Source organism: Hydra vulgaris, chromosome 06 (assembly GCF_038396675.1).
Source record: "Hydra vulgaris chromosome 06, alternate assembly HydraT2T_AEP".
Taxonomy (NCBI): domain Eukaryota; kingdom Metazoa; phylum Cnidaria; class Hydrozoa; order Anthoathecata; family Hydridae; genus Hydra; species Hydra vulgaris.
Window position 1 is genome coordinate 659,088 of NC_088925.1, and position 18,286 is coordinate 677,373.

The following is an 18,286-nucleotide window of genomic DNA, read 5'->3' on the forward strand; positions in this document are numbered from 1 at the left end:
GTAATCATTTTCATTACAATTTTAAAAATATTCCTTTGGGGTTATTATTTTGAATACAAAAGATATTAAAAACTTTTTTTTATTTAAAATTTAAATAACTTAAAAAGTAATTTTAAATTATGTTAAGAAAAGAGAAAAGTTGTTTCGTAGATTTTTGTCTTGCTGACTAGAATCCACAAAAAGACCATTACATAGACTCCAAGCTTAAACGTCTACTTAGAAATACTTCCCAAAATTCAAGAGGTAACCTAAGAAATATATTTATCAGCAAAGAGAAAATTTCAAGAAGATTTCACCTAAGGCTTATTAACAGAAAAAATATGCTTTCTTGTCAACTTTTCTTGTTATTATATATTTGAACTCGTATTTCAAGCTAATTATTAAATAAAAAAAGAAAAATACTTTAAAAAAATACTTGTTAATAAATAGTTTAATATTTAAAAAAGCTAATAATAAAACCAAACAAAGAAATGTTAGCTGTGTTTCCTTTAATTATGATTTTTAAAACATTAGCATTACATGTGTTAGGTATTTGTTAAAGTAACTTATTTGATGACACTCACCTTTTGCTTAAAGCAAATCTTTGTTGCTGATTCAATAAAATAGTTATTGTTTATAAAAAATAGTTGCACATTTGCTCTCAACTAAAGTCACACATTTGAGCTCAACTTATCAAACTTTTCTACTTAAAATGAAACATTATTGATATAATTTTTAATTGAAATATTTTTGATATTATTTTTAAATAAATTATTACTTTTAAATGAAATATTTTTGATATTATTTTTTAATGAAATATTGTTGATATAATTTTTAATTGAAATATTTTTGATATTACTTTTAAATGAAATATTACTTTTAAATGAAATATTTTTGATATTATTTTTTAATGAAATATTGTTGATATAATTTTTAATTGAAATATTTTCGATATTACTTTTAAATGAAATATTACTTTTAAATGAAATATTTTTGATATTATTTTTTAATGAAATATTGTTGATATAATTTTTAATTGAAATATTTTCGATATTACTTTTAAATAAAATATTACTTTTAAATGAAATATTTTTGATATTATTTTTTAATGAAATATTGTTGATATAATTTTTAATTGAAATATTTTTGATATTATTTTTAATTGAAATATTTTTGATATTATTTTTAAATGAAATATTATTGATATGATTTTTAATTGAAATATCTTTGATGTTATTTTTAAATGAAATATTATTGATATTATTTTTAAATGAAATGTTATTAATATTATTTTTAAATGAAATATTTATGATATTATTTTTAAATGAAATATTATTAGCAGTAAAAAGCATATACTTCAAATATTATTCTTATTTTTTAAAATTAAAATAATTTTTCAACACCTTTTTAAGTCCCTTTTATAAATTCCCAAACAAATAAAAAAATTACTGAGAGAAAACTTTTTTTGAATAAATAATTTTATTTTTATAAAACTTCAACTTAAAAACTAATTTAAAAATTTATAAAACATCAAAACTACCAAATAATTAATGGTTAAATTGTTTTCCCCAGCCTCAAGAATATTTTCTTCAATTAGCATTTGTGTGGTTACACCTCGTCCAGTAAGCATTGCACTTTTACTCAAAACTTTTTTTTTTGTTGGGGAATCTTTCATTGGGGAATCTTTTGGCGCCACAAAAACCTCTAAATTAAGATTAAAATAAAAAAAGGAAATTAAAAATATAAATTAAAAGAAAAAGAAAATAAACAAGGAAAATTAGAAATTCATTTTTAAAACCCAATGTTTTATTTATACATTTATATTTAATTAATATGTAATTAAAACACAAATTTTGCAATCAATTTTTTCTGATATTAGTGTTTTATTTTATTAACATTTGGCTGTATGCTTGTGTAAAAACACAAAATATATTCAAGAAGAGGTGGATCTCAAACCACAGACATTCCGTTTATAAAGTCAACACCTTATCCATATAAGCTAAATGCGCATATAAGTAGGTATAAATAATATACCACTGTTGTAAAAAAATGAAATATTGCTTGATGTCATGACCCAGAAAAATCCTTTGGGGGTATGATTGTACTATCATTGGTGGTTACTAGGTTATAAGTCCCAAAATCTGGTTACACCGTCCGTGGAAGAAAATCCATTCTCAAATTTGCATAAAATCGCATTAAAAATACTACAAAATAATCAACTCTAGAGCAATAAAACTTAATTTTTTATAACTTTTACTTTCATCCACTTTATAAATTTTGACAGATTTTGTTAACTAAGTTGTTTTGGGAAGAAAAAAAAATTGGAGCTTTAATGATCCAAAAGTCCCAACTGGCATTTGTGAGCATTGCCGTTCCAACCTTAGGAGGCTCGAGGAAGGGAAGCTTCAAACCCAACTACAGCTGTTTGACTTCTCCAATATCAAAGTCCATCAAGTTATAAGAGATTCAGTTTGTGATAGTTTGATTTGCTCAGTTTGCAAAGCAAAGCACAATTCCCCACATCCAGTCATGGCAACCCAAAAACCTAAAGCAAACCAGAACTCAGTTGAAAGAAGATGTTCTCAATGCTTTTCAATATTTGGCAAGGGTCTTCCACACAGTTGCTCTAAGTCCACTTTGCAAAAGAATTTAGCAGAAGTTGTGTCAAAGGACTCTGTTGCAGCTGAAAGAGTTGTAGCATCAGTAATTGCCAACAAGGAAGCTTCACTCCATGGAACAGTTCTTCTTAGCAGACCAGAGGGAATAGGAGGCCACTTTATTCCAGTTCTTCCAGGTAACATTGTATTGGATATTTAAAGTTTTAGCTTCATATTTTAAGTCTATGTAATGCATAATAATGTAAAATCTTTCTTGAATATTTCAAAGGTTCATACTTAAGAGCAAGAAGACTTTTCAATAAAGAACTAAAACTGACTGCAAAAGATCTTGTTTATATGCAACACAACACAGTAAATCTGGTGTGAAAAAGCTGGTGTCAACACTAAATCAAGTTGTTTCAAGTCGGATTGTAGAAAAGAACTTCCTCTCTAAGTTTGACCAGTTGAGCAAAAAACTTGAAAGTCATTTTACTAAAACTTGGATCAAAGTTGCAACTGACAATGGCACAAATCAGGTGGATAAACTTGTCATTCACTGCAAAGACTTAAAAGCTCTTTGTCAGCAAGTTCTTGAAACTAGAAACCTCTCTGATGACTACATGGGAGTGGATGGTGGTGATGGTTTTCTTAAAGTAAGCTTTGGAATCATGGAAAATGTTTCAGTTTCAAAATCTCCGCCACCAAAACGACTTCTCACCAATTCTCTGGCCAAAGATTCTGGTGTTAAGCGTCAGTTACTGATTGCCGTTTCTGAAGATCTCCAGGAAAACTATAGCAATGTCAAGCAAGTTTTTGATCTGCTGAACATTGAAAAACTTCTCTTTATTTTGTCCTGTGATATGAAGCTGGCAAACATCATTTGTGGTCTACAAGCACATTCCAGTGCACACCCATGCTCTTGGTGTGACATTTCATCAAAAGATCTTGCTAAGTGTGGATCTCTGAGAACTTTTGGATCAATCAGAAGAGAGTATCAGGCATTCATTGTGACTGATGCTAACATCAAGAAAGTAAGTTTATTCAGAAACTCCATTCATGAACCCATCATTAATGCCTCAGATGCATCTCTTGTTCTTGATGTTCTTCCACCCATGGAACTTCATCTGTTGCTTGATGTTATAAATCATCTTCTACAGTCTCTCTCAAAAATTTGGACACATGCTCCTGAATGGCTGGCGTTACTTCATATTCAACAGCAGCCATTTCATGGTGGACAACTGGGTGGAAATGAGTGCAGGAAGCTTTTAAAGAATGTGGATGTTTTGGAGAGATTAGCCCAGCAGCACTCTTTCTTTCCAGCTGTTCCCTTTATTGACACACTAAGAAAATTCAATGGTGTTGTCCATGCTTGTTTTGGCAAAACTCTTGATTACAGCCATGCTGAAAGAATTGAGCAGTTCAGAGTCTCCCATTTACAACTTCAGGGCACCACAATCACTCCCAAGGTTCATGCTGTCATTCTTCGTCCATGTTCCACAATTCATCCAACGCCACAATAGCTCTTTGGGAATTTATTCAGAGCAAGCAACTGAAGTACTCCATCATCTTTTCAGAAACAATTGGCAAAGGTACAAGAGACCAAGCAACCACCCAGAATATGAAGACAGACTGCAAAGATGCATCACAGACTTCAACAGCAAAAAAATGGATTAGGAATATTACAAGTTTTGACGTTTTTCTCAAGAAAAAATAACTAGAATTGAAACTTTGCTTTGTAAGAATTGAAGAATTGTTATTTACCAGTGAATTTACTGCATAAATATTTTTGTTATGTTTTTGGGATAAATAAAAATTCTTAAAACCAACTTTGTTAGTTACTTACCAGCTATGTATTTAATGGGATTTTATGCAAAATTTGAAAATAGATTTTCTTCCACGGACGATATATTTAGGGACTTATAACCTAGTAACCACCGATGATAGTACAATCATACCCCTAAAGGATTTTTCTGGGTCATGACATCAAGCAATATTTCATTTTTTTACAACAGTGATACTTATTTTAGAAATTATTATTATTCGTTGCAAAAAAAAAAAAAATTTGATCAAAATTAACTAATTAACTGACTTATTGCAAAACTATTTTTGAATATTGTATCGTGATCAAGAGTGTGTAAGCAAAATTTGAAGAAAATCTATCACCAGGAAGTGACTCAAAAATTGATTGCAAGATTTGAAGTTAACAGACAGACAGAGACGAGAAGTTAATAAAAGCATTGGGAAAAACTTTTTAAATAATTTATTAATTTATTAAGACATGTGCATAATATTTTTTGCAACAATAATAACACACATCAATAACATATTACTAAATAAGAACATAATAATAATTAATAACATAATCAATAACATAATAAACAATTTAACAAAGCAATAATAGATTTTAATTTAACAAATTTAAAATCTATTATTGCTTCGTGTACTTGTACTTTTTTTTCAACATCTTCACTTCCAACAAGACTGCAAGCAACCACTATTAGAGTTAGAAGTTACTGGAAGAGAAAAGATGAAGTATATAGATCGAGATAACGATTGACAGACAACTTAAGAGATAGCAAATTATATGAATCAGGAAAGCAAGATAAAGGAAGCGAATTCCAAAGAACTGATGTTTGAGGAAAAAAACTAGTTAAATACGAGTTTTTGGAGCACTTAAAAACAGTCACAGTAAAAGGATGAAACTTAATTTAATAAAGAGTAACATAAGAATGAATTTTAGTAGATGGCACAAGAGACACTAGCTCTTTAGAGCAGTACCTATTTTAGTATTTGTAGAAAAGAGAAGGAGAAGCAACATTACAACAATGTGATAATGGTTGGAGGTTGGATGCAAGAGCAGGTCCAACTATGTTTAATGATGCATCTAAAAGAGAAAGGACATCATTGGAAGATCTGCCCCAGATATGGCAACAGTATTCCATACAAGGACGGATTTGAGATTTATAGAATCTTGAGTCTGAAAGTGTCAAACACAATAAAGAGATGCAACCTTAACAGATGCTTATTTTTCAAAGGATTTGATATTTGGTTTCCAAGAAAGATTGGAACTAAGAGTTAATCCTAGAAGATGAAGGGTAGATGACTCATTGAGTACATCACAGTTCATAGGTATAGGAAGATTTAAATTATTGTGATAACAATTGGCTCAAAACTAGGAACAAAATTGGCTCTAACTAGGAACAACAAATTGCAGATGTAATGACTTACTATTAACTTCTGAAGATGTATTACTATGTTTAGTCAATAATGCCAACCATTTTGTTAATGTGGATTGACTGTGAAGGTTGCATCATAGTCTGCAGTTGCAATATTAAGAGTTGTGATTGAGTTCATTGAGTGGTATGCAGATTGCTAATAAGGGGGCAGGTGACATTTTTAAATAGTTTTAGTAAACAGAACTATCTTAATATTAATACTACAGAAACGTTTAAGGTTTAACGTCGTTTTATTAGTTATGCTTTGAAAGAACGCGTTCTTAAAATGCAGGGGGTCATTGGAGAAAGATCTCTTAAGCGAGTTAAACTTTTTTCTTTTAGAAATTTAATTATTAGTTTAGATATATTACATAAAGAATCATACTAAAATAAATAATCATTGTTAAGATCATATTATAATTGAAGTAAGTATATAGAATAGTTGTATATACATTTTTATTAGATAAAGTAGAAAGGATTTACATTTTTATTAGATGAAGTAGCAAGGATTTTAAGTAGAAAGGATTTTAATTTTTTAAATTGCTTATATTTTGTTTGTTTTAGCTTTTCTTTTAGCAGTTTTATTATTTTATTTTTTAGAAGGAAAATAGGGGTATGGATGTTATTTAAAGTTATACTAATGCTATTTCCATAAAATGGTTATTACTACTTTGAAATTTCTGTGATGCTATTAACTATTTTTGTTCTTTTTTAGAAAATTTAGAAAAATTAAATTAAAATTTTGTGCCAACACTGACATGGCATGTCACATGTTATTGTATGTAAAGGTTAAATTTTGTTATGAGGATTACAGTTCTTATGAAAAAAAAAAAGGTAAGAAGTATTGTTTATAAATATATATTTTGATTACTTTGAATCTTTTTAAATTTTCTTGCGTCATTTTTAAAATTTTTGTTCGCACACGTTTATTGTTTGCATTTATGCTTTTTTGATATGTATGTGTATGTGGTAATAAGTGCTTTATAGTTGTTTTATCAATGTGTTTTTATAATAATGGAAAGTGTTTTTTATTGTTTGTGTATGTGTTAATATGTGTTTTATAATTGTTTTTAAAAATGGGTTTAAATACATATTTAAACATATTTGGCTTATCTTCATGTTGGTGTCTATTGTGAAAAATGGTAAATAGATAAATTTATTAAAAATTACTGCTTTTAATCACTCACTAAAAGTTAAGACAAATTATTTTGCCATATATACAATTTGTTTGATCTCAATTTGATTTTTTGTCTTTAGTGCTGTTTACTACATGATTTTGCTATAAATATTTTGGAATCATGATGTTCCAGCATAAATTATTTTGTAAAAGCTAATATGAAATAATAATTTTTTACAACTACTACTCTGGTAAATCACAACAGCTTTTCTCTATAAGGTGCATTGATTTTCATTTTTTGTATGTAATGTTTTTCTTATTTATTTACTTATTCATTACATTTTTTATTTTAGATTTATCAGATGATGTATTAATATGGTTTAGAAGAACGAAATATTGTAAAGTTTTGTGAATTTATGAAAAAAACGTTTACAAATAATTTTTTTTGAAGAAATAATTTTTAAGTATGCAACAAAGGGTTTACAATGCTTTTTTTTTTAATTTTTCTTTGTTAGCAGTATGTTTATTATAAGAATTGCATGTTTTTAATAATTCTTTTAATTATTTGCTAAGCTAATTTTTTTCAAACATCTGCTAGCTGATATATATATATATATATATATATATATATATTTATATATATATATATATATATATATATATATGTATATATATATATATATATATATATATATATATATATATATATATATATATATATATTAGTAGTAGAAAATCACTTAACAAAATTGTGATTTTCTACTACTAATATAATTGCTCTGTTCTTTTAAGAACATTGAGCACTCTATTGTGTAAAATACTTTTTAAAGTTGTTTAAATATATATATATATATATATATATATATATATATATATATATATATATATATATACATATATATATATATATATATATATATATATATATATATATATATATATATATATATATATATATATATATATACATATATATATATATACATATATATATATATACATATATATATATATATATATATATATATATATATATATATATATATATATTTATATATATATATATTTTAAAGTCATAAGATTATTGTATAATTTATTTTAAATGACAGTCTGTTATATATAAAAAAATTTTGTGTGTGCTAATTAGAGTAGAAAAAAAATTATATAGGAAAGATCGCAATCTTCAGGATTCGTTTAAGATTTTTTGTTACTACTTTCAATTAAAAGTGAAGTTTAAATGGATGATATTAGGCTAGAAGCAGATATTAGTTTAGAAAATAGAAGTGTTAATAGGCAAGTTGTTTGTGGCACAAATGAAAGAGATAGACTTAGGCAAGATGAAATTAATAATCAACAAAATGCAAGAATTGCTGCTAGATACGAAAGAATGCATTGTATAGCAAGAAGTAATACTATTCCAGATTATAATTATTTAGGAGAAATGAATTATATTTGTCAGCATTGTGGTGCTAAGAAATTTCCTAATGAAACACATTTTTTATGTTGCCATAATGGAAAGTTAGTTTTGTCGCAACCTTTATCATTTCCACAAGATTTAGAAGATTTATTTAAAGGAAACTATGCAGATAGAAATGCCAATCTGAATTTTTTAGAAATGCTAATCTGAAAAATATATTAGAAATTATAATGCCTATCTTTCTTTTGCTTCATTTGAAACTAATGTAGTTCAACCCATGAATCATGGGCCGCCATGTTTTAGAATATGTGGTCAAGATTTTCATCGTATTGGTAATTTAATTTTTTCTTTAGTTTCTGGTAGAAGCATAACTGGTAGGGCTGTGTTTTAAATTTTATATATTTTTTATGGACAAATATGTGAATTAGGTGAAAGAATTATTTAATATAAATGTGACATTTTTAAACTGTTTGCATTTTACTCATATTTTTATTAAAATTAAATTTTTCACAAGTTTAACCTTTTTTAATTTACTTTTTTATTAATTTTTTTTTTTTTTTAACATCCTCTTCATCCTTTGAAAATGGTGAGGTTATGCTTTATATTTTGATTTAAAAAAATTGTAAAAATTTTTAATCTTTATTATATCCTTCTATTTGTAATTTTAGAGTCGTTAACATTTGAGAAATATCAAAGATATCACTCCCAACACTCAGGGCCTCTCTCGGAGAGGTCCTTCAATAAGTGGCGAAGTAATGGCGGTATGGATGAGCCATCCTTTAAATAGAGGGCTCATTCATACCGAGGTGTTGGGAAACACCGAAAAAAAAACAGCAACCTAAAGGTTGTATATGTCTTCTATCAGTGAAGATATTTATAACTTTTTTGTTACCGCTTTTTCTTCAGTGATTTTTTTTAATTTTTTAATTATTTTTTTTTAATTTGTAATTTTTTGCTTATAATATATTTTTGTATATTTGGTTTGTTTTTTGTCAGTTCTAAATTACTCAAATAACGTTAAATAATTGGTAAATTATTTATTTTAATTTTACAGATGGTTTAATTTTTTAATTTGAAGGCGCTTTTCTTAAAGGGTATTAGTTAAGGTTTTGCAACTTTAAATGGAAAGTGGAAAACAGCCACATAAATTAACAGACCGACCATAACCCGTATTACAGGTTGCTTTTGGCTAGTTTTTATAAATAATAAACCTTTTTATAATATAAAAAATGTTTTATATTATCTTATTGTAATAAAGTGCAAGGATTTTAGGAATTATTAAAACAATTAAAAATTCTACAATAAAAATAAATAATATATTAAAGAATTATATATAAAGTATATAACTCATATAAAATAAAAATTATTATGCAATAATTTAGAGTGTAACAATTTTATTTTTATCAGATAAATAATATAATATTTTATCAATATAATTTAGATTTTTTAATTTGTTTTAAATTTAAATTTTGTATTTATCAAAATGCTCCCATAAACCATTTCAGGGAAGTGTGGGCAAGAGCTAAAGCTTTCGCTTCCCACTGAGGCCTGTGAAAAGCAAGGATGAGCCTTTTAATTGGCTCTAATAATAATAAACAAGTAATGGCTACATTTCAATATTCATTGGAAATTTTTCACGAAATAAAATATAAAATAAATTATCCAATCAAAAAAATTTCAAAAAAATTGAAATAAATAATTTTTATGCTACATGATCAGGGGCTATTCGAGAAAATTAATTTGCTGTGGTAACCCCCTCTTCCCAACCCCCTCCCCCTAACAATATTTAGTGGAAATTCTGCTGAATGTGTTTTTTTAAAAAAAAAGGTCCTCAATTTTTAATTTGGATGGCACCCAAATTAGCGCCTAAATACAGTCGGTGCTGTCAAAAACGGTCTAGAATAGCCCCTGATGATTGAATAGGTTTCTTTTCCTTTCGACTGAAATCTTCCTGTTAGTGGAAATTTGCCTTGGGGCATTAAACAAAACATAATGAATAAAGACTCCTTTAGAGTTATGGAAATTCAACACTTTTTATCTAAATTTTAATGGAACAGTCAAAAGACTTAATGTTGTAAATAACTGTTCTGGGAGGCACGTTAAATACGAGACCATATAAAAGCATACTCTGAGAAGAAAAGACAGAACACTTTTTTCTAAACATATATTTATGATAAGAACAGAAAAAGCTTCAACAAAAAAAACCTTTTTAGTTTATAACATTTTAAAAAATTTTCAATTTTCTTTCTATATTTTGTTTCAGATAAATAACTGGAATGAGGAAGTTAAAGCACAAAAAACATTTCAAAACCCTCCTTTGCACCTTTCCCAGATTAACCACTGTTGCTAATTGTAACGCATTAAAAAATAATTAAAAAATAAAATGTTTCTTGAATTTGAAGATAATTTTGCTAAACATTCAATGATTTTTATTTAACTTTTTTTTGAAGATTAAAGCCATTTTATTTAGATAAAATCTTAACAAATATAAATATTAGAAAGAAAAATAAAATTCTAATGTTAGGACTTCCCAAAAACTGTTAAAAAATGTCACAAAATGATTTAAAAAGGGGCCTTTTGAAAAAATCTTTAAGATTTTTTTTTGAGTGTGAATTTTTTTCTTCTGGATATGAAGTAACTCTAACAGCCTTGTCATAGAACACTACAGAAAAACATTTATCTAGGAAGTTTGCAACATATTACTAATATTACACATATGGCCAGAGCAAACATCAAATCTCAGATTAATCTTGACTTAACAGCAAGCATACTTACTCACTTTATTCTATAGCTAGTACTCTCAGCCAAAGCTGTTCTACTTATATCATAAATACAGCTTCTTATATTAAAATTAAAATACATTAGTTTTTCAAATACTAAACTTATTTTAAAAACTTATGATCAGTTCATAACATACTTAAATTCTATGCATTTTTAACCTAATAAATTTTTAACCTAATAAATTTTATGCATTTTTAGTTTAATAATAAAAATTTTTTCATTTTACATCAATGAAGTATAAAAATTTAAATTACATTTAAATATATTTATTTAAAAAATATTTTAAAACCTTGAGGCTTTAAATCTGCTGGTTTAAAAGTGGAACTTTGTTTATTATCAACATCTTCGTCATCTGATGCATCATCCTCATCATTTGTTGTAGAGTTTTCTGTATCAGATAATGAATCACTGTATGTTTGATTTTGCATTTTTCTATCTAAATTAATGTTCCAAAAAATATGTCAACAAAATACTTTATTCAATTTATTTATATACTTTAATTTATTCTTAATTTTAATTCAAAATGAAGAACTATAACTACAAAAAGTATAACTACAGTTTTTTAAGACAAAGCAAAAACAAAAAAGGCAAACAACTGTTAAGGTATCACTATGAATAACTTTCATTTATATTATTTTATTTTTTATAAACATTTAATAATGTTAAAGAATTTTTGCAAAGGTCTGATATTGGTCTGAATACCTTTTACTATGATCAGGAGGTGCATTATTTTCATCCCACCAAATTTCTGTGAAGTAACTTGTTTAACAAGTAACTGTTTATGTATTGTTTTTAGCCCTCACTCAAACATAAACATATATTTTATTTTAGTTATCTTTAAAAGAGTTTTTAGTATGTCAATAGAAATGGTTTTTAAAGTTGCAACGCTGAATTGAAAAGATTAAACTTCAAAAAGTGAAAAACATGCTTTAGATAATTTAACAAGCAGAAAATGGTCAAAACTATTCAATGAAAGTATTTTTTATATTGAAGTTTAAAGGTGAGGAACTACAACAATGGTGGGCAAAGAAAGTTATCAAATGCAATCACAATTAACAGCAGCATTAAACAATGACCAACATTGTGCTTCTGATCATCTAAATAAGACAGAAATAGTTTAAAACTTGGAAATTGGCACCTACATGAATTTCAAGGTAGACAACAACAACAACAAAAAAATTATCACTTGTAAATAGCAGTATCAAAGGAAAAAAGAAAGTTTCTTTCGCATCAAATTGCTACTACAGAGTTGCTGCAGTTATATAGGAATAAAGTTCACTGATTTTTTTAGGAACTTTGCTTCCTTTCTGTGATATTTTCCATTAATCAATATTTTTTATGGTTACTATGGTGCTCTAAGAAGTCCCTACTGTCTTATCACAAAGCGCCACATCAGAGCATTTAACTAGGAAGTTCATCTCTCCTTTCTAAGGAACATTAGTGACATTAGAAAGAAAGTTTCTTTCTAATGTCACTAATGTTCCCAGAGCTGACATTAAACCTCTTGATTCTGAATCAAGTACTTACACTACAGTGTTTGAAATATTGTGTATAACATACAAACCTTTTAGAACTATCATTGGTGATGTCTAATAACATCAGCTAGTAAACTCTGATAGCTAGTTAACGCCCTATCTTTAGGACTTTGGTAAACTAAAGCCAAGAGATAGTGTCTCAAAAAAAAATACTCACTTTGAACAGATGTAAATTGCATTTAGAAACTGTCTTAAAAACCAGCCTTTCTGACAGATTGAAACTTTAGAGGTAAGCAATAAACTTATGCTGACCAGCCTGTTACCCTTCTTTATCTAATAAGCTGGCATAAATCTAAACCTGTCTAGATGATAAATGCTGGATTTTCACTCATAAGTGAAGATCCAGCACTTATCATCTATACAGGTTTAGATTTATGCCTTTTTAATATATATACATATATATATATATATATATATATATATATATATATATATATATATATATATATATATATATATATATATATATATATATATATATTTATATATATATATATATATATATATATATATATATTTATATATATATATATATATATATATATATATATATATATATTATATATATATATATATATATATATATATATATATATATATATATATATATATATATATATATATATTTATATATATATATATATATATATATATATATATATATATATATATATTTATATATATATATATATATATATATATATATATATATATATATATTTATATATATATATATATATATATATATATATATATATATATATATATATATATATATATATATATATATATAGTAGGATTTTCTCTACAGTAGATCTAATTAAACGTTAAAAATCTTAAATTGAGGAAACATTGACTATCACCATACCGATTATGACCGACTTTAAACAATTCAAACTTTCGGACGTGGATGAAAGTTTGTTTAGATAAAGGTCATTATTCGGATGTGAACTTGTCAAATAATAAACTTACGACGTCACGGGGGGAGCCGAGGGGGCCTACCCTCACTTTTTTTATAAAGGACCTTTTTTTTTATTATTTTTATTTTTTAAGAAAAATCTAGATAACTTGATATGTACGACTTTTTTAAAAAATTGATGGTTGTAGCCCCTCCCCCCCTTACACTTCGAAATTTGTGTCGGCCCTGTTGCAAGCAACAATGCTTTTTTTTTTTTGGTTGACATTTGTTGGTCGTTGTAGAGGGTTCTAAACCAATAATAAAAATAATAATATAAACTTACAATGATACAAAACATAACAAATATAAACAAGGTATCTGAAAGAATTATTATTATTATTTAGAATTATTAATATTATTATAAGAATTATTAATATTATTATTATTATAGTAATACTCTCCAATAGAAGTTTAACTTCGATGAGCCAAGTATCAAACGACAACCGGCTATAGTAGACCCACTCGAAAGACAACGAGTCATAATTGTCATAATTGTTTTAAAACTTTTTGACCGAAATAGCGACACTATTGAAGCAGGCAAAACATTCCATGTTGGCACTACTCGATTTTTGAAGAAATTATGTCTTTGACTGTTTTTGGTAACTTCTCGTTCAATATAATGCTTTGCGCTACAAATACTACCTGCAGGACCATCACATCTGAAAGAAGTCGCTCGTCTACATTCTTGATGCCAGTTGACTCTATTGCAGTTTTTATAAATTTTAAAAAATTGAATAAGATCAACTCTTAATCTACGTTCAGCTAATGAGCTAAAACCAAGTTTGTTAGACGTGATTTGTAGTTCATGTTGCGCCATTGCGGAACAAGTTTAGTTGCCCTACGTTGAACTGATTCTAACTTTTTAATGTCCTTTTGTAAGAAAGGGCTCCAAACTGCTGCACAGTACTCTAATATCGGCCGCACATGCGCTGTATAAAGCTTGATGAACACACTTGGATTCCTTTTTTAAAATTTCTTTTGAGTATCCCAATTACAGAGTTTGCCTTAAGAGTAGCTTAACTAATCTGTTCTGACCATTTGTGTTTATTATTAACTAGGATACCCAATGTTCTTTTGACAAATACAACTTCAAGAGGAATGCGACAACTATTTGCATCCAACATTGTCAGGAGGATGTGAAATTCTGAGGAACTACCGTGAAACTTTAGAACTTTGCATTTATTTATACTGAATTCAATGCACCAAAGTCTTGACCATTCACCTAAAATTTCAATGTCCTCCTGAACATACGCCAAATCCATAACTGACTTTATTTTTGCAACTAATTGGGTATCATTGGCAAAAGGTTTACAATTATTTTTAGTTCTGGCATATCATTTATGAATAGCAAAAATAGTAGAGGTCTTATGACCGATCCTTGAAGAGCACCACTCAGGACATCCATCCATTCAGAGAAAAAGTTGACAAAAACAACACGTTTTTTTTTACAGTCAAGAAAGTTCTTGAACCAATTGAGAATTTTATTGCAAAAATCATAGTCAGCCAACTTGAGATGAAGTAAAACATACGACACACGATCAAAAGCTTTAGCAAAGTCTAGCAAAATAAGCAATGCTGCACAACCATCGCTTAAAGCTTCAGTAATTATATCCAGCGCTTCAAGAAGATTTGTAATGCACGATCTATTTCTGACGAAACCATGTCGATGCCAAAAAAACAAATTATGTTTTACTAGGTGTTCAGTCATGACATCATGCATTATACTGTCTATTATTTTTTTAACTGCAGAGGTGATGGAAATAGACCTGTAATTTCCAGGATCAGTACAATGACCTTTTTTAAATATGGGCGTTATATTAGCGAGTTTCCACCCAGATGGCACTTAGCCAGAACCAAAGGACTTAATAAATATTAGAGAAAGAGGTACACTGAACTCTTTAGAACAAGTTTTGAGCACTCGAGGATTAATTCCATCATTACCGGCGGCTTTTGAAATGTCAAGTCCAGATAAATGTTTTTCGATATTACAACAATTAAACAAACAGCTTTGATTCTTCGTGGAAAAAATGAGAGTGATTTACAGGTAATGAAAACACTCTAAAAAATTGATATTTTAGGCAGTCTGATATAGAATTTTTATCGAATAATTGTATTCCATTGTGGTTAAAGAGAGATCGAATGTCACTTTTACAAGATTTTTGGCTTTTTACAGAAGAGCAGAGCTTTCTCGGGCAAGATTTGCAAGCAAAGATGATTTCGCTCTCAAACTTTAATACCGCATTAGTTACAAGTTTTTTGATCAGACGATTTTTTTTATTGCACAAGACTCGAATACTGTCTTTAAAGTTACTAGAAGCACAACGTAACTTCATAAATAGTCTAAATTTTTCTTTTGACACCGCTTTAATAGACAAATTAAACCATTTTGGATCACTCTTTTTCAAATTAAACGACACATTGAACACATTTGATTGAATTATTAGTTTGTAAATTAGACTCATTTTGAGTAAACGGATGACGATAAGTACATCCAATTAACAAAATATCATTTCCAATTGAAATATGACACCATATTTGCTCGCCCATTTGTATATCACTTAACTCGCATTCAAATGAAGGTATATCTTTTCTAACATATATGGACACACCACCTCCACAAATTGTCCTATTTCGAAGATACGTAGTGTAATTGTCTAGATTTGTTAAAGATGTAGAAGTGAACCACGTTTCTTTGATTGCAATGATGTGTGGGTAATCCAATGATGTAAATCTAGCTTTGAATTCATCCCACTTATTTTCTAAAGACGTTGGATTAAAATAAAGACATTTGAGTTTAGATAAAGTATATAAATTTGGAAGAGCATTATTTCTAATTCTACATTCAGTATAATGTTTAGATAGGGCTATACTTTCGTTTTCGGTCTGGTCTGACATTTGTTTAGTAAAACAAGAAATATTTTTTAACTCTCTTGCGTTATCCAAAGCTAATTGACGTTTTCCATAATCCTTAGATTCAATTAACACCAACGGGGAACGCAAAGTTACATCTTTTAATTGATTGGTAATCCTATTAGAAATAGAAGGAATGGGAAGTGATGTATTTTTCTTTTTTAACCTTTTTTTAATTTTTGCATCATCACGAGACACTTTTAAGATGGTCAGAACTTCATCAATCAACTTATTATCATCCTCCAAATTAAATGACTCAGTAAGATCACTTATGATTAAATTATATAAAATTCTGTTCTTCCGGTTGTTTTCTTTTGCAACTTTAGCAAATAAAGCAGCATTACACTCTTAGATAATAATGTCCTTCTATTTGTTAACAAAACCTTCCCAAACATCCGCTCTGCAAGTATTATTTTGATAATTGATGCTTGCATTTAAATTTTTTCTAAAGACAATCGAGTTCCTATTTCTGAATTTTGTTTTCTGCTTCTAAAAAACCATCTCTTGAGGTAAGAGAGGAGAGAATTTTCCACACCAGATATGCAATGCTCTGCTTAGATCACTGTGATTTCCTTGACCAATTTTAGGCCAATTTTTTTCTTGAAGAAATTCCATCTTGAAGCGAATATTTCTGCTAAGAGGGCAACTACCCTTAATACCAGTGGATTATCTCAGGACGTGAACTTTTCATTTATTTTTATTAGGTGCCTTATTACACAGGGACTTACTAACACAAATCCTGTAAGATGTTTATATGTGTTTTTTTCCGTCTATATATATATATATATATATATATATATATATATATATATATATATATATATACATATATATATATATATATATATATATATATATATATATATATATATATATATATATATATATATATATAGATAGTAGAATAGTGATAGCCATATAAAGTAAAGTAATATATTTGAACAATTTGATAGATTTTGTTAGGAAACAAAGTATCATTTAAAATAGTTCATATATATCTTTTAACCAATAAAAGTTTAAAAAGCTTAAACTTTTAAACCAAAACCAAACGAAAATTAAAATCAAAACAAAAAAAAATTTAGGTTTAAATTTTTGTTGGAGTACCAGATAATTCTGGGACTTGATGGGGCTGTTATTGTTCAGGTATTGAAGCTTTGTAAGGCTAAGACGTTTGCGTCCTTTGCATCAGACGTATTCCTTCCTTATCTTCGTTTACAAATTGCTACAACGCAACGGCTAGATCTTGTCTGGAACACTTATAAAGCTCAAAGCTTAAAATCTGGAGCTAGAGTACGTGTTGGACCTTAATTATCACAACAAAACAGAGTTTTTTGAATTTTTATCTGAAAAAGCAGTTTCAATTCAATTACCCGAGTCAGAAGTCATAATTGGCACCGCAGGGCAACATGTTCTGTCTTCAAGCTCTTGTATAATCTTGAACCATGTTTTCATGAAGAGGCTGATACTCGCCTCATTTTACATGCATATCATGCAGCAAGGGGTGGTTATAAGAGTATTGCAATATGCACAGCAGGTACAGATGTTCTTTTCATAGCAATATCCTTTTAGCACAAAATTTTATGCAATCAGCTGTGGATTGCATTTTGCACTGAAAAGCATTTCCGTTACATTGCAGTACATGAAATAGCTAACATTCTTGGACCATTAAAATCGAACGCATTACCGACTTTCCATGCTTTTACTGGTAGAGATACAACCTCGACCTTTTGTGGCAAAGGTAAAAAAACAGCATGGTCTACTTGGTCTTCTTTCAATG

The 18,286-nt window shown here is 27.8% G+C and overlaps 1 protein-coding gene across 4 annotated transcripts in view; it reads right to left on the reverse strand.

Moving 5' to 3' along the window:
- LOC100209039 (MPN domain-containing protein) overlaps positions 1 to 17,234 on the reverse strand; it is an 85,410-nt gene extending 68,176 nt beyond the window's left edge. The window contains exons 1-4 of one of the 4 annotated variants that reach the window (XM_065798903.1): positions 13,510 to 13,547; positions 11,809 to 12,203; positions 11,396 to 11,542; positions 1,520 to 1,683 (exon numbers count right to left, since the gene is read on the reverse strand). In XM_065798903.1, coding sequence (XP_065654975.1) covers positions 1,520 to 1,683; positions 11,396 to 11,542; positions 11,809 to 11,842 — 345 coding nt within the window. In that variant the 5' untranslated portion in view covers positions 11,843 to 12,203; positions 13,510 to 13,547. Of the gene's footprint in view, positions 1 to 1,519; positions 1,684 to 11,395; positions 11,543 to 11,808; positions 12,204 to 12,798; positions 12,836 to 13,509; positions 13,548 to 17,217 lie in introns of those variants that run through there. The other 3 variants (XM_065798906.1, XM_065798907.1, XM_065798904.1) reach the window with 3 other exon arrangements.
- Positions 17,235 to 18,286: the final 1,052 nt, after the last annotated feature.